Here is an 18,686-nt window from a genome sequence, read left to right as displayed (position 1 = left end):
CTTGCATATGTAACTAAAATAGTTTTTTTTTTTTTTTTTACTCTCTTAAATACAATTGTATCGCCTAGACTATCACTTGCTCTTTCTTATTTTCATATTCTTATTTTGGTTTCTATACTTTTTTTAATGTTTTTTTAAATAATTATTAAGTTTATGTTTTCACTTAATATCCTTCCTCTATATTTTTTTATTTTGTTTATTTAGCCTTTTAGAATTAAGGGGTTTTTTTATAGTTTTTTTTTCATGTTTTACATAGATGAACTTAATTTTAAAAAATAAATTAATTTAATGTGCGAGCTTACATTATATTTTATTCAAGCCTTATATTTTATTCTATTTTTTTAATCAGCATCTATTTTTATTATTTAATTAAATAAAAAATATATTTTAATAAACAAATTGGATAAACACATTATAGAATCAAATATCTTACGCGCAAGCTTTTAGATAGTTGATAAAGCCAGCGTCACTTTCTTTTCATTTATTTACACATTTGATCAACTTATATTTAATTAGATAGTTGTATAAGCTTTTAGATTTACACTTAAGAAAAAAATATGTTTAAAACCCGTTGATAAAGCCAGCGTCACTTTCTTTTCTTTTTTCTTTTAAAAAAAAAACCCTTCAACCTATGACGCAGAGCTGCATCAAAAAGCTATAGGAAGAACTAAGACGATGAAACTTTAAGTAGTAGCTAATTAAGATGTTACTGTAGGTAAACAAAAACCACATGTAACTAGAGTGGTAGTAGCTAATTAAGATGTTACTGTAAGTAAACAAAAACCACATGTAACTAGAGTGAATCAGGATAAATAGTACTTGATAAATAAAGGAAAAGGTAAGTACTGGTAGGTGGTAGATTACACCGGTCGGAGAGCAGATTCTGTGAATCATCAGTCCAATACATCTACGACCACCTTCAAGTCATAATAATGTACAGAAGCAGGCGGTTTGTATCAAGTCATTCCAAAGGGTTAACAAATTGATATCCATGGATCATTTATACTTCAGCTCTTGCTGTCTGTCTGGCCATCTGTCAACAGCAATCAGTTCACGTTAAAAACTCCACAAAGCACATGACAAAAAAGAGTTCTGCATGGAAGACTCATCAAGTTAAAAACAATCTTGGCCTAAAACTGAAGTTTCCCTCAAATTTGAGAGATGTGAATTTTATAGCATTTTCTTCAAACAAGAACTTTCATTCTGTGTGAATGTAATGATCACAAGAGATTTTTACCCGCTGGACTCACCGTCCCATTCAGCATTCAAGAAACCAGCCTCGTTTGCCAGACACTAGTAGTCACAAATTGCGCTTTGGTTGGTTGGCATAGAAATCACTTGATGCAATCCAAGAGCAGGGATTATTTTCAATATACTTGTAAGACTTGTATTGTTATTTGAAATAGTCTATCCTCCTTGCATTGCATCATATCACGACAAATAGCAATCAGGCAGCAGCTCATGTATATGAGGCATTGATCGTATCAGGATCATACAAGATTGAATTTGGAAGCAATTGTCAATATAGCGAAGGCATTTCATCAAGTGGGTGATTTGAAATGCAATTCCAAGAGAAAAAAAAATTGCAGATTTAAGTTTGCATACATTGGGATGAGGACAGAGGTACTGTTTTTTCAACAAAGTCTGAATCAACTAACTCATTTATCTTGACGGTTGGTGAATAGAAACCCTAACACAACACTCAACACAAAATGTTTGTAGACTCCTAATACAACAGACAAGCTGAAGATGATCGTAACAAAAATTTATTTTATTTTTTCTCATAAAAGAAAATAAAATTGTAATAATCTAAGTAAATCAGAGCTCATATTTTCACAAACCATAGCTTACTATTTTATAGCAAAAAGACTGACAACAGTTAAAAAGGCACTAGTAAATTAGTAATTGCTTATTTTAAGTGAGATTCTAAACATCTCCATCCTGTCAGATTTCAGTACCAAATAAGAAAGTCATTTTGGTTTGATTTGTTGCATAAATTCTTAAAATTTTGAATGAGGTTTTGTCTTTATCAAATATATGCGCAGTACAGGTCAGAAACAATTATAAGTTCCAACCCCTAAACCCTTCAGCCAACTCAACGACAAATGGTTTTCAATTTTCTAATTGTAACCCACTCTAGAAATATAATGTGACAAGCCAGGGAAGGATTCAGCTTTGCCAACCTTTATAGGATATAAAATTAAATGCTTCCTAGATTTCATACCTCAGTTTAGCAGCCAAGTCGTAGAGTCCTCTCCCGGGGTAGACTTCTCTTTTGAAAATTCTGTATCAGAGTTTGGTGCATCAGAGACCATATCATCATTCAAATTCAGGGTTGGGGCCACTGATGGTACTGCATTTTGAGGAGCCTGTAGAAAATCCAGGGAAAAAAAATGATGGTGAATTCACTTTCAGACTAGCGAACATGAAGAATTGGTTATGCATTTGACATTTGAATGAATGTCATGATAATGTATGTCTGGACAATCTCATGATAAAAATTGGTATACAAGTGAAAGCTCTTTGAAGCTCCAGGAGCACAAGGAGATGCATGATTAAACCAGACATCCCATGATTTTTAGCTAACAGAGCTGGCTGTTACAATGCATATGAGAATGGTTTTAAATAACTGTTATTAAACAGTATCGGAGGACCCAATACTGTTATTCAGTATTGTGGTGCCATTAACAGTGTTCATAACAATAATATATGCCATTATATAGCATTATTGGCTGTTATTGAGAATATAACAGTGCACACAAACACATAGATATGTGTGCGTGTATTTACATTAAGCAAATTATCAATAAAACATTTCATTAATGTAAAGAGTCCAACCTTGTTAACAAGTCATATTAAATAAGAAAAACAAGCAACGAATATTATTCCACACTTCATTCACAATCGCTCCATCAATCTTGTGCAATGTTTATCACCAAAAAAAAAAAACTCTCTGCAAATTCAATACAGGGCACCATGCTTGAACCTATGCAATTCTGAGCATAGCATTTGAAGCAGGCACTAGCCTAAAAAGAACAAAACTAAGAGTACTCAATGAACAGGCAGGATACTGAACAAAGAAAAAAGGCAAATAGGTCTCAACCTCGTGGGACTGATGAACATTTGAAGAAGCCAGATTCTTCAAATCAGGGACAGCAGCACCTTCTGTCATGGGTTCCTGTGCTGTGGACTCCTTCTCATGAGCATTGTCTGGCTGCATGTTTTCTACTGCATCCTGCTTGAGGGTTTTAGAAGTTTTTGGTTTGCTGTTGTAGTCACCATTCAACACCACACCAATTTCTGCACTTGCCCTTTTCCTGATATGGGCATGTAGCGAAAATAAGAACAAGTTTCATGGGATATGCAGTGATAGCAATAACTGCCAATTAAGCAAATACAAAAACAACATATTCTCACCTGCTGTTATTGTGGTCAACTATCTGGGGAGAACTTGGCTTGTTGGAAAATAATATTCCACGTAAAGGCTTTCCATCTACAGTGGTCTCGATGGTATATCCATGTGGAAGGCTTTCAGTAACTTTGGCTTGAAATGTCTTCTTCCCTTGATGAAGTTGTCTTTGATTCAATGGGAAATTTTCTCTGCCTGCAAGTAAAAGCACAAATTTGTTAAGTATTCAACTTGCATGCCCTTTTAAAGAACATTTCATACCATGATCATTAACATCATCATGAAACCTTGGCCACACTGGCCCAAGCGCTAGTCTTATCATGTTACCATCAAGGTAAGTCATAATTGGCTTCTCTTTGTTTTCAGCTGATATAACATCATTATTGAGGTCTTAAACAACATACTGTCACGCTAACAAAAAGAATTAGTAACCAGGAAAAGGTTCACACCTGATTTGCATGCTTAAAGAAGTTAAATCACAAACAAAATGACTCAAAAAGCATCAGTATACTGATCGCCAGGAAAGTAAATAATAAAGTTGCAATAAAGGGAATCATGCAGAAATATAAATGTTGGAAATTGGAAGCATTTATAAATTTCAATGCACAAATTCCTTTTTGCCACTGTTGGAATATTATGTGGTAATTCTGGAAACCACTATCTAGAACTTTTCAAGATCCAGGAAAGATGCCATAGATTTTTTCCATAATTTAACAATGCAGTATTGCGCAGATTATTCTTGAAAGTTTAGCAACTCTGGAAAATTACAGGATATAAACTTCTCACCTTTTTCCCTAACCTTTCACGCAAATTAAAATTCATTTCAGATCTACAACTAGCTTGCAAAAGCTCCCCTTTTCTTAAGCATATTAAGTGTACAATCCCAAACAAATTTCAATCAGCCTGAACATTTTTGTTGATGCCAAAAGACTCCAATCTCAGAAAGGAGACTTCAACTCGGGTCATGTAACTGCAGCCTGATTGTTTTGTTGATGCCAAAAGACTATCTGATCCCAGAAAACACAATGGCATTCAGGGACCTTATATGCTTGTAGCTGTCCAAAAATGTCACTAACTTGTTCTGAATAATCCCTGCCATCAAATGCTTTTGACTTGTACACAGTTTAACCCCAATCAATAACATGCCCTAAACCTTTCTTCACTGCAAGAAGACAAAGTCATCAGAATTCCTTGATTACCAGCCAAGCAACAGTAGACATTCTTTATCTGTACAATACCAAACCTTAGGTTGACTATATCTCAACTACCTTCCAAATCAAGACAAATAAACTCGTTCTTCATTCTCATTTGGCCACAGGGGGTGAGAGCTACAGGTTAGAAATTGTCCTAGCCTCCTAGGGCAATGGCATTATAACTGATTTCACTTTCATAAAACTCTTCCTTGCCAATACCATGAATCTTAAAGCATTATAACCCCTCTTAAGTGCTTAAAGTTTAGCCCACCATGAACATACTACTTAAACAGTCAGTGCAGCCCAATACACAATGATAAGAAAAAATGTATCACGTCTTATTACAGAACAATAGTCTCTGAGTAACTGGGCATGCTTCCACACTAGGCAATGGATACGACAAATGGTTATGATGACTGGGAGAAAGACCAAAAGGATGTAAAGTAAAAAATTATCTCAATCCAACTGTGCACATCTTAATAAAGCAAGACTACCAGGAGGGATAAAAACTAAAAAGTTCAACCATATTCTTATCCTCTGTTTAAATAGCATAAAAGTTGCATTTTCCATTGGAACTAGAAAATCACAATGAGCCCTTCGTCGTGGTCCATCCCCAAATTGATAAGAGCATATTTCATAACTTACATTTCCTGCAGGAAGATTATTTCATCTTATCCCCAACCACTTTCACATAAAAAGAAACAGAATCTTGTTATCCCCAGTTGTGCTTTTGAGCTTGTCCCCACTCCATTTCACAAAAGAAAAGGAAACATATCATCCATTTGATGGTGAATAAATCCTCAATTGTGCTTTTGGACATTATGCCAGTAGTAAATATGGATAGAAGAAATTGCACATTCTGACCCAACAAAGAACATCCACTGAACTTATAGGACATTAAGACATTGCATTCCAAGGAACAATATAGAATATTTTCCACATATGCAGATAGATGCCTAGAAGACCACTAATTCCAGATAGAGAATTTATCATTTGACCGAAGAAAAAACAAGCCTACCCTAGTAGTAAATTTGGATAAAAGAAATTGCACATTCTTACCCAACAAAGAACATCCACTGAACATATAGGGCATTAAGACATTGCATTGCAAGGAACAATACAGAATATTTCCCGCATAAGCAGATAGATGCCTAGAAGACCACTAATTCCAGATAGAGAATTTACCATTTTCCTGAAGAAAAAACTGCCACTGAAAGATGTTTTGACAAGCTTCCAAACCAAAAGCTACTCGTACAAAAACTCATTGTAGACTGATATAAACTCATTGTAGATTGATAGAAACAAATCTATTTGTGATATGAAATAATTGTCAAATGAGTGACACTACCAAGGCACTCTCAAGTCAATATTTAGTGATATTGCAAAAGGCAACCTCAATTCTCCCTGGTTCAGATATGAAAAACTACCGGATTGATTTCATGAAAGGTAACTGTGATGAAAAATACAAAGGGAGCAAATAATCCACTTCTTACCTGGTTGGGCATAACTCGGCAAGGTGTGGTGAATGTCAGCATTTGTGTCAATTTGGACTAAAACTTTATCACGCACAGAAGAATTAAGATTTTGTTCTTGGCATTTTAGTTTCAATTGCTTCTTCAGAGATAACTTTTCTAGACGCCATTCATCTTGCACTCTTGTATGTCCTGCAATGAAAAAAATGGATGAAATTACCAAAATAAACAGTGATCTAGACAAATATAAGGGTTTGCAGAGTAAGAAAATTGCAACTCAAAAGCATGCAAGAAATTTTAGTTAAGAAAACATTTAAAACTGTACCAAACCTGTGTGTAAGTAGTACATGTCTTCCAGCGCCTCAAGACTCTTATTGCAGCCACCAATGAAGACAAGCACACCATCCTTCAGTGGATCCAAGCAGTCCCCAGCCACGGAGAATCTTGCAGAAGGTCCATCTCCAGTTGTCATCACCTTAGTCCAAACACCAGTTTCTGCCCCGATAACAAATGTGGATGTTTAGAACTACAAATAAAGATAACCATAACAAGTTTATGTATAATCTGCTCACACTTTCAAAGCCGCAGGACAGACAAGTAAATTATTGAAAATTGGGTGGATTTACAGGGAGAGGGGAGTACATTTTCCTATGCAACTAAAATTTTATCAGCAATAGCATGATACTTACCTACATCAAGCATATAAAAACCATCACATAGATTTTGTGCATCTGTAAATCCACCAAAACAAATAAATTCTTGCCAAAAGCAACAATGGAATGACCAGCTCGAGGTGGCAACTGCCCCGATAACAAATGTGGATGTTTAGAACTACTAGTAACAATAACTATAACAAGTTGATGTATAATACACTCGGACTTTCAAAGCTACAGAAAAGACAAGAAAATTATTGAAAATTTGGTGGATTTACAGGGAGAGGGGAGTGCATTTTCCTATGCAACTAAAATTTTATCAACAATAGCATGATACTTACCAACATCAAGCATATAAAAATCATCATATAGATTTTGGGCATCTGTGAATCCACCAAAAACAAATAAATTCTTGCCAAAAGCAACAGTGGAATGACCAGCTCGAGGTGGCAACTTCTGACCCAATGTGTTCAGCTCCTTCCAAACAAGAGTTTCTAACAAAACACAAGAAAGCTAAAGATTAGGCAACACATTCTTGCATGAATTAACATTTCAAATTATAATTGAAATTAATCATGTGCATGTGTTTGAAAGCAAATACATGACAAATACACACACACAGGCACATGTTGTGTAAGTGCATGCAAATGTATAATATGTAAAATAATGAGCAAAACCTGTATCTAGGATGTGGACATCTGACAAATAATAATCATGCCCATCTTCACCACCAATCACAATGATTTTGTCCCTCCAAGATGAGCAAGTATGGCTATCGCGGGCAGAAGGTGGAGTGCCTGTTGTTATTGCTTGTTTCCATACAAAAGTCTCTACAAAAGTAGAACATGAATGACATAATGTCTTCAACGCGCCGCAGAGCATAACAAATTGCAAGAAAATGATAATTGACTAAAATAGTGGAAGACTTGTCCACTTTCAAAGGCCAACCCCAAAGAGTCTATGAAAAGTTAACACATTAGAAAAATTGATTCAGCCCCCCTTAACCCCGCATCCACAACCCCCACCAAGTTTGCACGCGCACACACAAAAAAAAAAATCCTTTAGCCTAGTTAACCTAGGGTGCTAATTGCAAGAAATTGATAATCAACTAGAATAATGGAAAATTTGTCCACTTTCAAAGACCATCCCAAAGAGTCTATGAAAAGTTAACACATATTAGGAAAACCAATTCAGCCCCCCTTAACCCCACATCCACAACCCCCACCACGTGCATACACAAAAAACCCTTTAGCCCAGTTAGCCCAGGTATACCATAGGAAATTGATATATGCATAAATTGTAAACTAAACTGGAGCATGATCATAACCAATACTTGCTGATGGAGGAAGGTACCTGTATTCAAGATGTAAAGATCCTCATAATAGACTTCGTGATAATTATCTGAAGATTTCCCACATCCACCATATATAAAAAGTCGTTTACCAACTAGGGCAGCACCATGACCCTCCCGTGCCTCTGGCCCATCACCTCTCACATTTGGAGTTATCCAAGTATGAGATGCTATAATATGATAACCAATGAAGGAAGTGTAAGTCATATGATTCAATACAAACCAACATAAACATACATGTTAAATCTCATTTCTTAGATACTCTTTCATGATCAGTCTATTTCAGCATACAAAATATTGCTTTCTGACACTTAAGCTATGTAAATCAATGGCCACGTAAAAGACTAGGGCATGACATACAAGGAAAATCAAATGGAAAAGAAATTAAGGACAGGATCACTCACAAGTATCTAAGATATGCAGATCATTGAGAGGGTTCTTCCCATCAGTACCTCCAAACACATACAGATTGTCACCAACAGTTGTACAAGTGTGGCTATCTCTCGGAACTGGTGGCGTGCCATTTAACACTGGCTGGCTCCAGGTCTGGTTAACTACAAGTCAACAACCCAAAATCAGAGCATAAAAACATTTAGAGGAAACGAAACTGCAGATGAAAATTCAATAACTCAGAAGGCAACCCATAAATGAATCTCATGTGAAGAAAACATTGAAAAAATTATCCTGAAGGAAACCACGAGCACCCCAGCAAGAGAAGATGAAATCTCACAAGTAGCAAAAGCAACTTGCACTATAGAGTACGATATGATCAAATCCCTAGATAGAAACATGGTCCCATATCACATTGACTCTAAAATAGGACTTAATCAACTTTCAAGTAATTTCAAACACCAAACAAGTCTAGCAACATTCCAATAAAAAAGCAAATCAACAAGTTACAGGGAAAAAAAGAGTGAAATAACTCCAATAATCGCACTTCCTCTGAGCACCAAACATTAACTGTCAAAATTAATGCCAAAAAACACAAAAATAAATCCACAAAATCCCCCCCAAAAAAATTTAATGACTTCTCATTATAACAAAAATAAAAAGGAAAGGAAAAAAATCGAACTTTATAGAAGCACCAAACAAAACCACCCAAAATTGCAAAAGACTATAAACGAAAGACGCCCAACAATTAAAGACAACAGAAGTAGAAGAAGTGATGACCCACCAGTATCAAAGACATGAACTTGGTTGGTCTGGCAGTTATCTTTGCCATAGCCACCAAAAACATATAGAAATCTTCCTCCTTTAATTGAATTACAAGTGTGTCCCCACCTCTTCCCTGGCCCATTTAACTCTTCTATTTGAACTCCTTGCTGCTGCTGCTGCTGCACCCTTTCCCATCTCATTTTTCTTTTCGTTTTTTTTCAGGGAAAATTTTCCCTTCGTGAGGAAAGTGTGAGAAAATTAAAATATAAAGATGAGGTTATTATGTCTCCCACCAGAGAGAATGAAAATCAAAATGTATAAAAATAAAAGGAGTAGGGATAATTAGCACTGTAGATTATATCAGAGTTTGTTGTTGTTTTATTTTTAGTTTTCATGCAGAACACAGCCTAAGGGTGTCTCTATTTTTCCAAGAACAATATAAAAATGCATTATTTTTACAAATTAGAGAAAAGAAAAGGACTTTTTCATTTTCCCTTATAAAGCTTGGGCTGGAAAACATCCAAAAAGATGTTCCCAAATTTTTCCACCCGCTGTGCATAATGGAAAAGGTGCTTCTCCATCTATTCTCCAGGTAAATGATTGTTGTTTACAATAATAACCTTGTTATTTTCTTATAATGACATTTGTATTTTACGCGCACACACACATCTTATCCCTTCCCTAAAACCCTCGTCATCTTGTCATTATCATGAGTATTGTTAGGAGTGTATAATTATTGTTTTTAAAAATATTTTTTATTTAAAAATATATTAAAATAATTTAAAATTAATTTGAAGTAAAAAAATATAAAAAATTAATTTTTTTAAACACTATATATAAGAAAATTAATTTTTTTAAACACTATATATAACAGCTCCATGAATTTCTCACACTTTGTGAGTAAAGTTCCAATCTTTTTTACAGCTCAACCTTCTGTATTAGCTTATGTTAATCTTTGGGTTTTTTTTTTTTATCTGGGTTTTGATTTGTTTTGGGTTCTACGCCGGATTTATTATATCTTCACCATCTCATACTTCAATTAAGGTAAAAGTAATTGATTTATTTTTGAGTCTTTATCTGTTATATCTTTTCTATCTCAAACTTCAATCTTCTCTCCAATTAAGGTGTTCGCATGTTCTGCAGATTATAATACGAAAATCAAACAACAATAATAAGCGGATGTAGTTAATTATTTTATTTAATAAATAGTTTAAAAAATATATGAATAACACTTTGTTTATCAAGCTTGCTGATAAAATGCAAACATAATTATTTTTAAAAATTAATCCAACACCACCATCTAATATTAAAAACATGTTAGTTTAAAAAATATAGCAAATCTCCAGCAGCTATATGTGCGGGATGGCATTGAAATTCCTCAGAAACATTAAATTAAAAAAAAAAAACATATTTTTATGTAAGGTTAATAAATAATATATTATCAAACAAATAAAATACATATACTCTGACATATCTACAAATAAATTAAAATCATCATAATAATTAACATATTTAAATCATAATTAATTTTGTACCTCCATAAAGCCTTCTCGTCACCATTATCTAGTAGTGTTAAAAATGTCTCCTCAATCGACTTAAAACATATGCTACCCGCTTTAATTCATTAAAAAAAGGGTTTTAATCTAAATGTTAGCTCATATAACACAATTCTATTATGAATACTAGTAGATGTGATTGTCATTCCATTAATAAACAATCCAAGCAAAATCGTTATGTCCTATAATATTAGTGTCATCTCTTCATATCTAAGATGGATCATGTATATCTCACATCTTTATTACTCAATCAATGCATGGATCAAGCCACGATTAAGCTTGATGTGATAAAAACAATTGGCATATAAAAAAACCAGAAAATATATGAATAACACTTTGTTTATCAAGCTTGCTGATAAAATGCAAACATAATTATTTTTAAAAATTAATCCAACACCACCATCTAATATTAAAAACATGTTAGTTTAAAAAATATAGCAAATCTCCAGCAGCTATATGTGCGGGATGGCATTGAAATTCCTCAGAAACATTAAATTAAAAAAAAAAAACATATTTTTATGTAAGGTTAATAAATAATATATTATCAAACAAATAAAATACATATACTCTGACATATCTACAAATAAATTAAAATCATCATAATAATTAACATATTTAAATCATAATTAATTTTGTACCTCCATAAAGCCTTCTCGTCACCATTATCTAGTAGTGTTAAAAATGTCTCCTCAATCGACTTAAAACATATGCTACCCGCTTTAATTCATTAAAAAAAGGGTTTTAATCTAAATGTTAGCTCATATAACACAATTCTATTATGAATACTAGTAGATGTGATTGTCATTCCATTAATAAACAATCCAAGCAAAATCGTTATGTCCTATAATATTAGTGTCATCTCTTCATATCTAAGATGGATCATGTATATCTCACATCTTTATTACTCAATCAATGCATGGATCAAGCCACGATTAAGCTTGATGTGATAAAAACAATTGGCATATAAAAAAACCAGCCTAGACCACATATAGTTAGACTCACTTATATAGTCAAATCCACCCATATGCATGCCAACAAATAATGGTCTCATTGTATATAACAATTTAAATTATAATTATTTAAAATATAATATTTAATGATTATTAAATTAATCATAAATTAAAAATATATTAAAGTTGAATATTCTTACAATGCCATCAAATATGTCCTTCAATCATTGTCGATCCTACAATCACAGAGTATAAGTATTAATGGGTTGGGTAGGCATATACTGACTCATGCTCAACATACTCATGCTTAATATGAATATCATTGGCATGATCTTTATGCTCATAGTAATGCTCAACTTGATCATCATTCAAATATGAATGCTCAACATGAATATACGATTTACCACCTCAAGTGCATGACATCCTATGTAATAACATATATGATTGATGTAAAATTATATAAGTTTAATATTCTTAAAAAAATATTGTAATATATCATAACATGACCTAACAAATTGTTATACATACATTGTCGATCATAACATGTTTTTCTATTATATCATGTGTCATTGCATATGCTACACCTATAATATATATGACCTTCTTATACATCCATCTTGTTATGGTAGCTGGGTCTTTAAATTTATAATTGAAGTTGCTAATAAAATATTTGGCACAATACTTGTCATAACCCAATTCTGGGTTATTCCCTAAAATTTACTCTTTTTTTAAATAAAAATAAAAATAAATAAAATAAAGGCTAGTAATGTGGAGAAAGCTGATCTAGAAAGACCGCAAAAATAGACAAAAAATCATGCTGCAATTTTCGGAGGAGAAAAATCAGACTGCAATTTTCGGAGGAGATTCAAGACTTATTAGCGCCCCATTGTGCCCAAAATTGGAAAAAAAAACAAAAATGCAAATTCGAGGTCAAATTAAATAATTATTGGACAAATGTAGCTGGGTCTTTAAATTTATAATTGAAGTTGCTAACAAAATATTTGGCACAATACTAATGGCATCCTAAAAGTTAATGTCAAATTTTTGCTACTTCATTTTTTATGCCTACATATATATTTGATATTATACATATATCGATTCTACCATCAGTAACGTATCTTTGTAAGTAAAGCAAAAATAATCTCCAATTGTCACTATTTTTTCATCAATAGTTATAAAAGCTAACGATAATATCTCATTATTTGCATAAAAAGCAATTGCAATCAATAATTACCCATCATATTACCCACATAAATATGTCCAATCAATATTGACAAATGATCTATAGTACTTGAAACCTTTAACACAAGATCTAAGTGACTAAAAAAACTTTTCAAAAAGCCACTTAACTATCATTAAGATCTCTTTTTTGTCTCCAATCAACAACCATTCCAGGATTTGATTATTTTATTACCAATAACAACCTAAGCAATTTCTCAAAAGACTTCTTATATGAATCAAAAAGATACTCAATCACCTTTTGTTTTGCAACTCATGCTTTGTTATCTGATATTTTATACTTGTAATTCAATTTTATTTCATCTTGTATGCTTCAATCGTCATTGAAAGAATATTCATTACAAGGATTGATATAGCACTAGCAATAAATTTTGAATTAAGTTGATGGTGGTCTTTTTAGATAAATATCGAAATATATGTGTGATTCTTTTAATTTTTCTATCTCAGATGATTTCAACCTCTTATGAAATTCCCCATATAAATAACACTCGTATTATAGCGCTTGCACACATTGTAATTGAACAAATATTGAATTCGATTGTTGGACTCGATACTTAACTAAGTGTGCAATATGCCACCACTTAATAATATTAACCAATTTATTTTTACTACTAAGTGTTTCACCAAGCTCCAAATTAGACCCTCTTGGCATATGTTTATAACTAAGTATCCAATCATCTCTCTCTTTTTTTCTCACTCCTCCTTCCTTCCGCTGGGAGTTTTTCTTCTTCTTTTTTCTTCCTCCGCCGGCCTCCACAGCTATAACCACCGGTCACGTCGTCGTCCTCTGCTAGACCGTCAGCTCTCCAACGCCAAGTAAGCCTCCTTCCTGCTTCATTCTCTTATTCCTCCAATCGTCTTCCCCCTCCCCCCGGTATTGTAGCTGCTGCATGCAGCAACTAATTAATTAGCTATTGGGACGGGCCAATTACGACCCAGCCCGGCCCAAACCAAAATTCTTGGAGAAATTAGGACACACAAAGATTTTGGTGGACTGCTCACATACAATATCTTCATGTTTAAACCACATTGAATGAAAGAATTAATCATTGTCTTATAACTACCATCGCAAATAATTGGTACAAGATAATTTTGTTGTTCATTAATTTGACACCTCCAAAAGCTAGCTGGGCCGGCCCACCCCACATGTTTTTATATTTAATAATATATATTATATTATATTATATTATATATAAAAAAAACAAAAAAAAATCAAAAAAATTAAAATCATTTCAAAAAATTTGTGATTTTCTTAAATATTTTTCTACCAAGTTTGCTTAATATTGGGTTGTATACTTACATGCTAAGATACAAGTCTGGTATTAAAATACCCGGTTTTCACTGAAATGTTTAAAAAATTTCAAAAAAAAATTCACTTTTTTTAAAAATAAATAATAATAATAATAAATAAATAAATAAGGAAAAAAATATTTTATTGCATACAACCAAGTCCTAAAGAATTTTCCAAGCATGACTAAATTCATTAACTTATCAACAATTCAATGGAACATGTAATTTATTATAATTCAACTAGATTTATGTTTTGCATATTAGCTGATTTCAACAATATACACAAACTTTCTAATTAGATAACTTAACCTAAATTAAATGTAGCACATAATTAATTTATAATTAACTTAACTTATTTTTATGTTTTTATGTTAAACTGTATCTAATAAACTCTAATTGTTGTATTCTTGATTAATTTATCCTTAACTTAACAAACTTAAGATTCATTATAAATCCTAAATTCAATTTAAATAATTATTGAATATCAACCAAATCAAATGCAAATTAATAATAATATAATATGTTTACTTTACTTATAAAATTATAAAAAAGACTAGGCAATGTGAACAACAATCAAGGAAACAAAAGGAACAATGAATTTTTAACATAAAAACATCAAAAGAATACTTGAAGACTAAAATAAGTTTGATTTTTAGTTGTTTTAAGAGTAAAATCAAAGTGATTAATAAGTTTTTTAAATGATAAATATATGTGTCAATGATTTTTTATGAAAAAAACAATATTTATATATTTTACTAGTATTTAATTTATTTAAATTTTAATTAATACGTCAGCCGATGCCGCGCAGATTTTCTGACGCGCGACAGAATGACGACTCCACTAGGACGCCTTGTTTGGTCAGACTAAGCTTTGATTGTTTTTACTAGTATTTAATTTATTTAAATTTTAATTAATATCGTGTCTTTTTATGTTAATGGTTTTTGATGAAAGAGATAATGCTTATATGTTTTGCTGATATTCAATTTGTTTAAATTTTAATTAATATCATACTTATACTACCAAGAAGCTAGCTCTTTGGATATGTCAGATGCCATCAGAAATAACTAGAAGCAGCCTGTTTTGGTCTATAAGGAAGATGTCCCCGTCATATGTTTTAATTTATTGTCCTAATTTTTTTTTTAAAAAACCCAAATATTACTCCACCTTTCACAAACATATTATATTGCAGAAAGTTAAGAGGCCGTTATTTTTTTATTTTTACCGCAATGATGGAGATTCTTATGCACAGAGACAGATATATCACAAGTTTATCTCTCCAGCAACGCTTAATAAAACTTACTTTACCCTTCATAAAGGAAATAAATTCCAAGCAACAAGCCTCATTTCACTTTTGTCGGCAATGCATAGTTAAAGAGCTTTTGTGAGCACTGAGCAGTGAAAACAGCTCTGTTTAAAAGAAGAACCAGTTGTGCTGTTGTCAAATCAATAGTTGACACGCACACTACTTCTGAGCCCGAGCTACTGATACTGCCTTTCCTCTCTCACCAGTTACATCACACAAGAATCTGCTATGAACACAACCCAAGTAATCCAAAACGATTAAGTACACAAGTGACGACAGATTCTTACATTCCTGTGATAAAACGTTAAGAAATCAAGCTTTCTCTCGAGTTCCTTACGTTTTCTCAAAAACCAATTAGAAGCAACATCAAAGAATTAACAAGATAAGCTGAGGATTGAGCTCGGTAATAGCAAAAATCATCAAAATTTCCTAGAAAACCAACTTTTGAAAAAATAAGAGATGAAGGCCTCTCTAGATCAGCAATTGAAGGAAAGAGATGAGCAAATTGTTAAGTTAAAGAAGAATCAGCATGAAGCAAATGAGCAACTAAAGGAGGGGAAGGCCAAGAATGACGAGTTGGTAAAAAAGCATGTAATAGTGGAGCACGAATTGGTGAATCTAAAAAGGGCCTTAGAAAGTAGAAAGTCTGCCGACAAAGAGATAATAGCTTCTCTAAAGAAAAAAAAGGGACTAGTATAAATTAAAATGGGAAGCTGAAAAAGAGAAGAATAGATTAGCTAATCTCACCATTGAAGAAGAAAGAAGATTAAGAACTCGATATTAGATGCAAGTTAAAGATGAGATAGAAGCAAGGAGGGTAGCTAAGTCAGACATGAAGGAATACCTGGACAAGATAAATGGTATGAGAAGCCGAATGTCTACAATAAAAGCCAAGCTTGAGTCCCGAGAAGAAGAAGCAAAGTTATCATTACCGTTATAACCAACTCAAAAATTTGACAATCATACTTTTTATTATAAATGATAAAATTTGAAAGATTATTTTAATTTTTCTAAGATAACCAAGCTTGATATAGAAAAGGAAGAATTGCAAGATATTATTTTTTTAAGTTGACATATTTAAAGCAAACTATTTTTTTATTCCACATTAAAAAATCTTTCTTTCTCTATATTAATAGGCTTTGTCGCATGGGTGCGAAAGACAGGGAGAGAATCAAAGGAGTCGCCATTTAGTTATTTAGTTCAGAGTCATTAGAGAACCTGAGTATATTGATCTTATCAGAAAATCAGGGATAAGAAACTGAGTAATTAGGGAATATTTTAGCATGGGGTAAGTTGCTTTGTATGGTTTGATGTGGTCAAGGACAATTACTTGGTTTTAAATTGAAAAAAAACATGACATCAAAAGCTCACCAATACAAAATCCTGCTCTTAAATTAATAAATAACACCCAAAAACTGACATTAATCTTCCAATTACAATGATGTTCCAGAGACATCGAGCTTTTGCTTCCCCAATTATCAGCGAAGATCAAATTTTATTTTCAAAATCATTTTAAATAAACGATGATAATTTTGTAAGACTGTCATGGATTAGCTCTTTAATCCATATACATGCATTTGCTTCCATGTTTACACATTCATTCATTATAACACCTGCTGCACTTTCGTTAGTTTCAGTCGCTTTTTATTTTTGTGTTTTAAAAATAATTTTAAAAAATTTAAATTTTATTTATTTATTTATTTTAAATTAATATATTTTTAATATGTTTATATTATTTCAATAGATTAATATAAAAAATAATTTTAAAAAATATGTGAAAACACATTTTTTTTTGTTTTCATATGAAAATATATTTTTTTATATTTTTGAGAATTTGACAATACAATTACATGTACCTTTACTTTTTAACTACACTCTTACTCCTACATTTTTCATTGTCATGAAACTCAAGTTGATTTAATGCATATCCATCTATATTAATAAAATTTATTTTTAAAAATATTAAAAATATTATTATTATAATTTTTTTTTAAAAATCAAATTTAATTTTACCATAATCATGCTAATCAACTGAGTTAAATTAAATTAATTTCAAATTGCTTTCTCTACAATGGGTTAACCCGGTCTGGCAAACTCGACCGGGTTGAAATTATTGGGTTGACTTGATCGAGTCAACTAAAAAACAAACTGATGAAAAGAATATAAAATTAAAACATATAAAAAATAATAAAAACACAAAAATTTTTCAATCAAAACAGATCAAAACTTCTATACAAAAAATTCAATCCAGGCTCTAGAATAACTAAAGAAAACATAGCAAACAAATGTTTGAAGGAAGGTAAAAGATGTATTGTTTAGTGTTGTATAAAATCCCCTTTCAATCTCTTTTTATATTGATTTTTTAAATCAAAACTGAAGCAAAATTAATTATGGTGATTACTAAAATTAAGTCTCATTGCTTAACTTTACTTACCTGGTATAAAAAAAAATCTTAATTTTTTTTGTCTTAGAAACTATCATTTTTTCTTTGATAGAAAATTATTCAAGAAGTTAAACGTTACTGTTAAAAATATTTATTCATGTGCTAGCTAAACAAACTAGATTGACAAAACATAATTTTGTATGGGCCAAAAAAATATCTTACATTAAACCTAAGTCCAAGCCCATTCCTTAAAAATGAAAAATTTATTTTACAATGAAACTGGGTTTAATTTCAAAGTTACTGTTCTAGCAAAGCTGACTGTGGATTAACCTTAAAATCTAGTTTATTTCATTAATATCCTCTTCTTTTTAACATTTTTAATATTCTAAAAGTCAATGTTTTAACTTTTTAACTTTTTACTGTATATAGTTTAAGAAAATATGGTGTTCTTTCAATACAAGATAAAGAGTTTTAGGCTCCGTTTGTTTGTAGAAAAGTTTTTTTTGGAAAAAGAATTCCGAAAAAAATAAATTCCTGAAAAGTAAATTATTTTTCGATGTTTAGTAGTGTTATGGAAAATAAACTGGAAAACACTTTCCAGTGTTTGGTTATGTTATGGAAAATAAACTGGAAAATAATTTATTAATGTTTTATTTTTCTCACGTTTATTAAAATAATGAGGAAAAAGTCTTACAAATTAAAAAGTTGAATAATAATGAAATTGAAAAAAAA

At 31.8% G+C, this 18,686-nt stretch overlaps 1 protein-coding gene across 2 annotated transcripts; it reads right to left on the bottom strand.

Annotated features, from left to right (window-relative positions):
• Positions 1–662: 662 nt before the first annotated feature.
• On the bottom strand, positions 663–9,769 carry LOC105113314 (kelch domain-containing protein 3-like). Of its 2 annotated transcripts, none has more exons than XM_011009447.1 (12): positions 9,253–9,768; positions 8,483–8,632; positions 8,081–8,248; positions 7,405–7,557; positions 7,069–7,221; positions 6,405–6,569; positions 6,096–6,266; positions 3,418–3,604; positions 3,104–3,317; positions 2,225–2,369; positions 790–1,033; positions 663–732 (listed from the first exon to the last, which is right to left on the bottom strand). In XM_011009447.1, exons 1-10 carry the CDS (start codon positions 9,431–9,433, stop codon positions 2,226–2,228), a joined length of 1,686 nt encoding a protein of 561 aa, XP_011007749.1. In that variant the 5' UTR covers positions 9,434–9,768; the 3' UTR covers positions 663–732; positions 790–1,033; position 2,225. The 2 variants fall into 2 exon arrangements, with proteins under 2 accessions (XP_011007749.1, XP_011007750.1); XM_011009448.1 differs by lacking the exon at positions 663–732 and adding an exon at positions 1,238–1,337 and having other exon boundaries at positions 795–1,033; positions 9,253–9,769.
• Between the last annotated feature and the right edge of the window lie 8,917 nt (positions 9,770–18,686).

This window comes from Populus euphratica, unplaced genomic scaffold (assembly GCF_000495115.2).
Source record: "Populus euphratica unplaced genomic scaffold, PopEup_1.0 scaffold411.1, whole genome shotgun sequence".
In the NCBI taxonomy this organism is placed as follows: domain Eukaryota; kingdom Viridiplantae; phylum Streptophyta; class Magnoliopsida; order Malpighiales; family Salicaceae; genus Populus; species Populus euphratica.
Note: the sequence above shows the minus strand (reverse complement) of the source record. Positions and strands in the feature narration are given on the sequence as shown.

What these genes read in the sequence shown, in the direction of transcription:
- LOC105113314 (XM_011009448.1), bottom strand. Translation starts at nt 9,433, where the DNA reads ATGAGATGGGAAAGGGTGCAGCAGCAGCAGCAGCAAGGAGTTCAAATA. An exon ending in TTTTTATATGCTTGATGTTG is followed by an intron (nt 6,570 to 7,068) that starts GTAAGTATCATG and finishes TTATCGGGGCAG; the next exon opens with AAACTGGTGTTTGGACTAAG. An exon ending in ATGTTCATCAGTCCCACGAG is followed by an intron (nt 2,370 to 3,103) that starts GTTGAGACCTAT and finishes GATTTTCTACAG; the next exon opens with GCTCCTCAAAATGCAGTACC.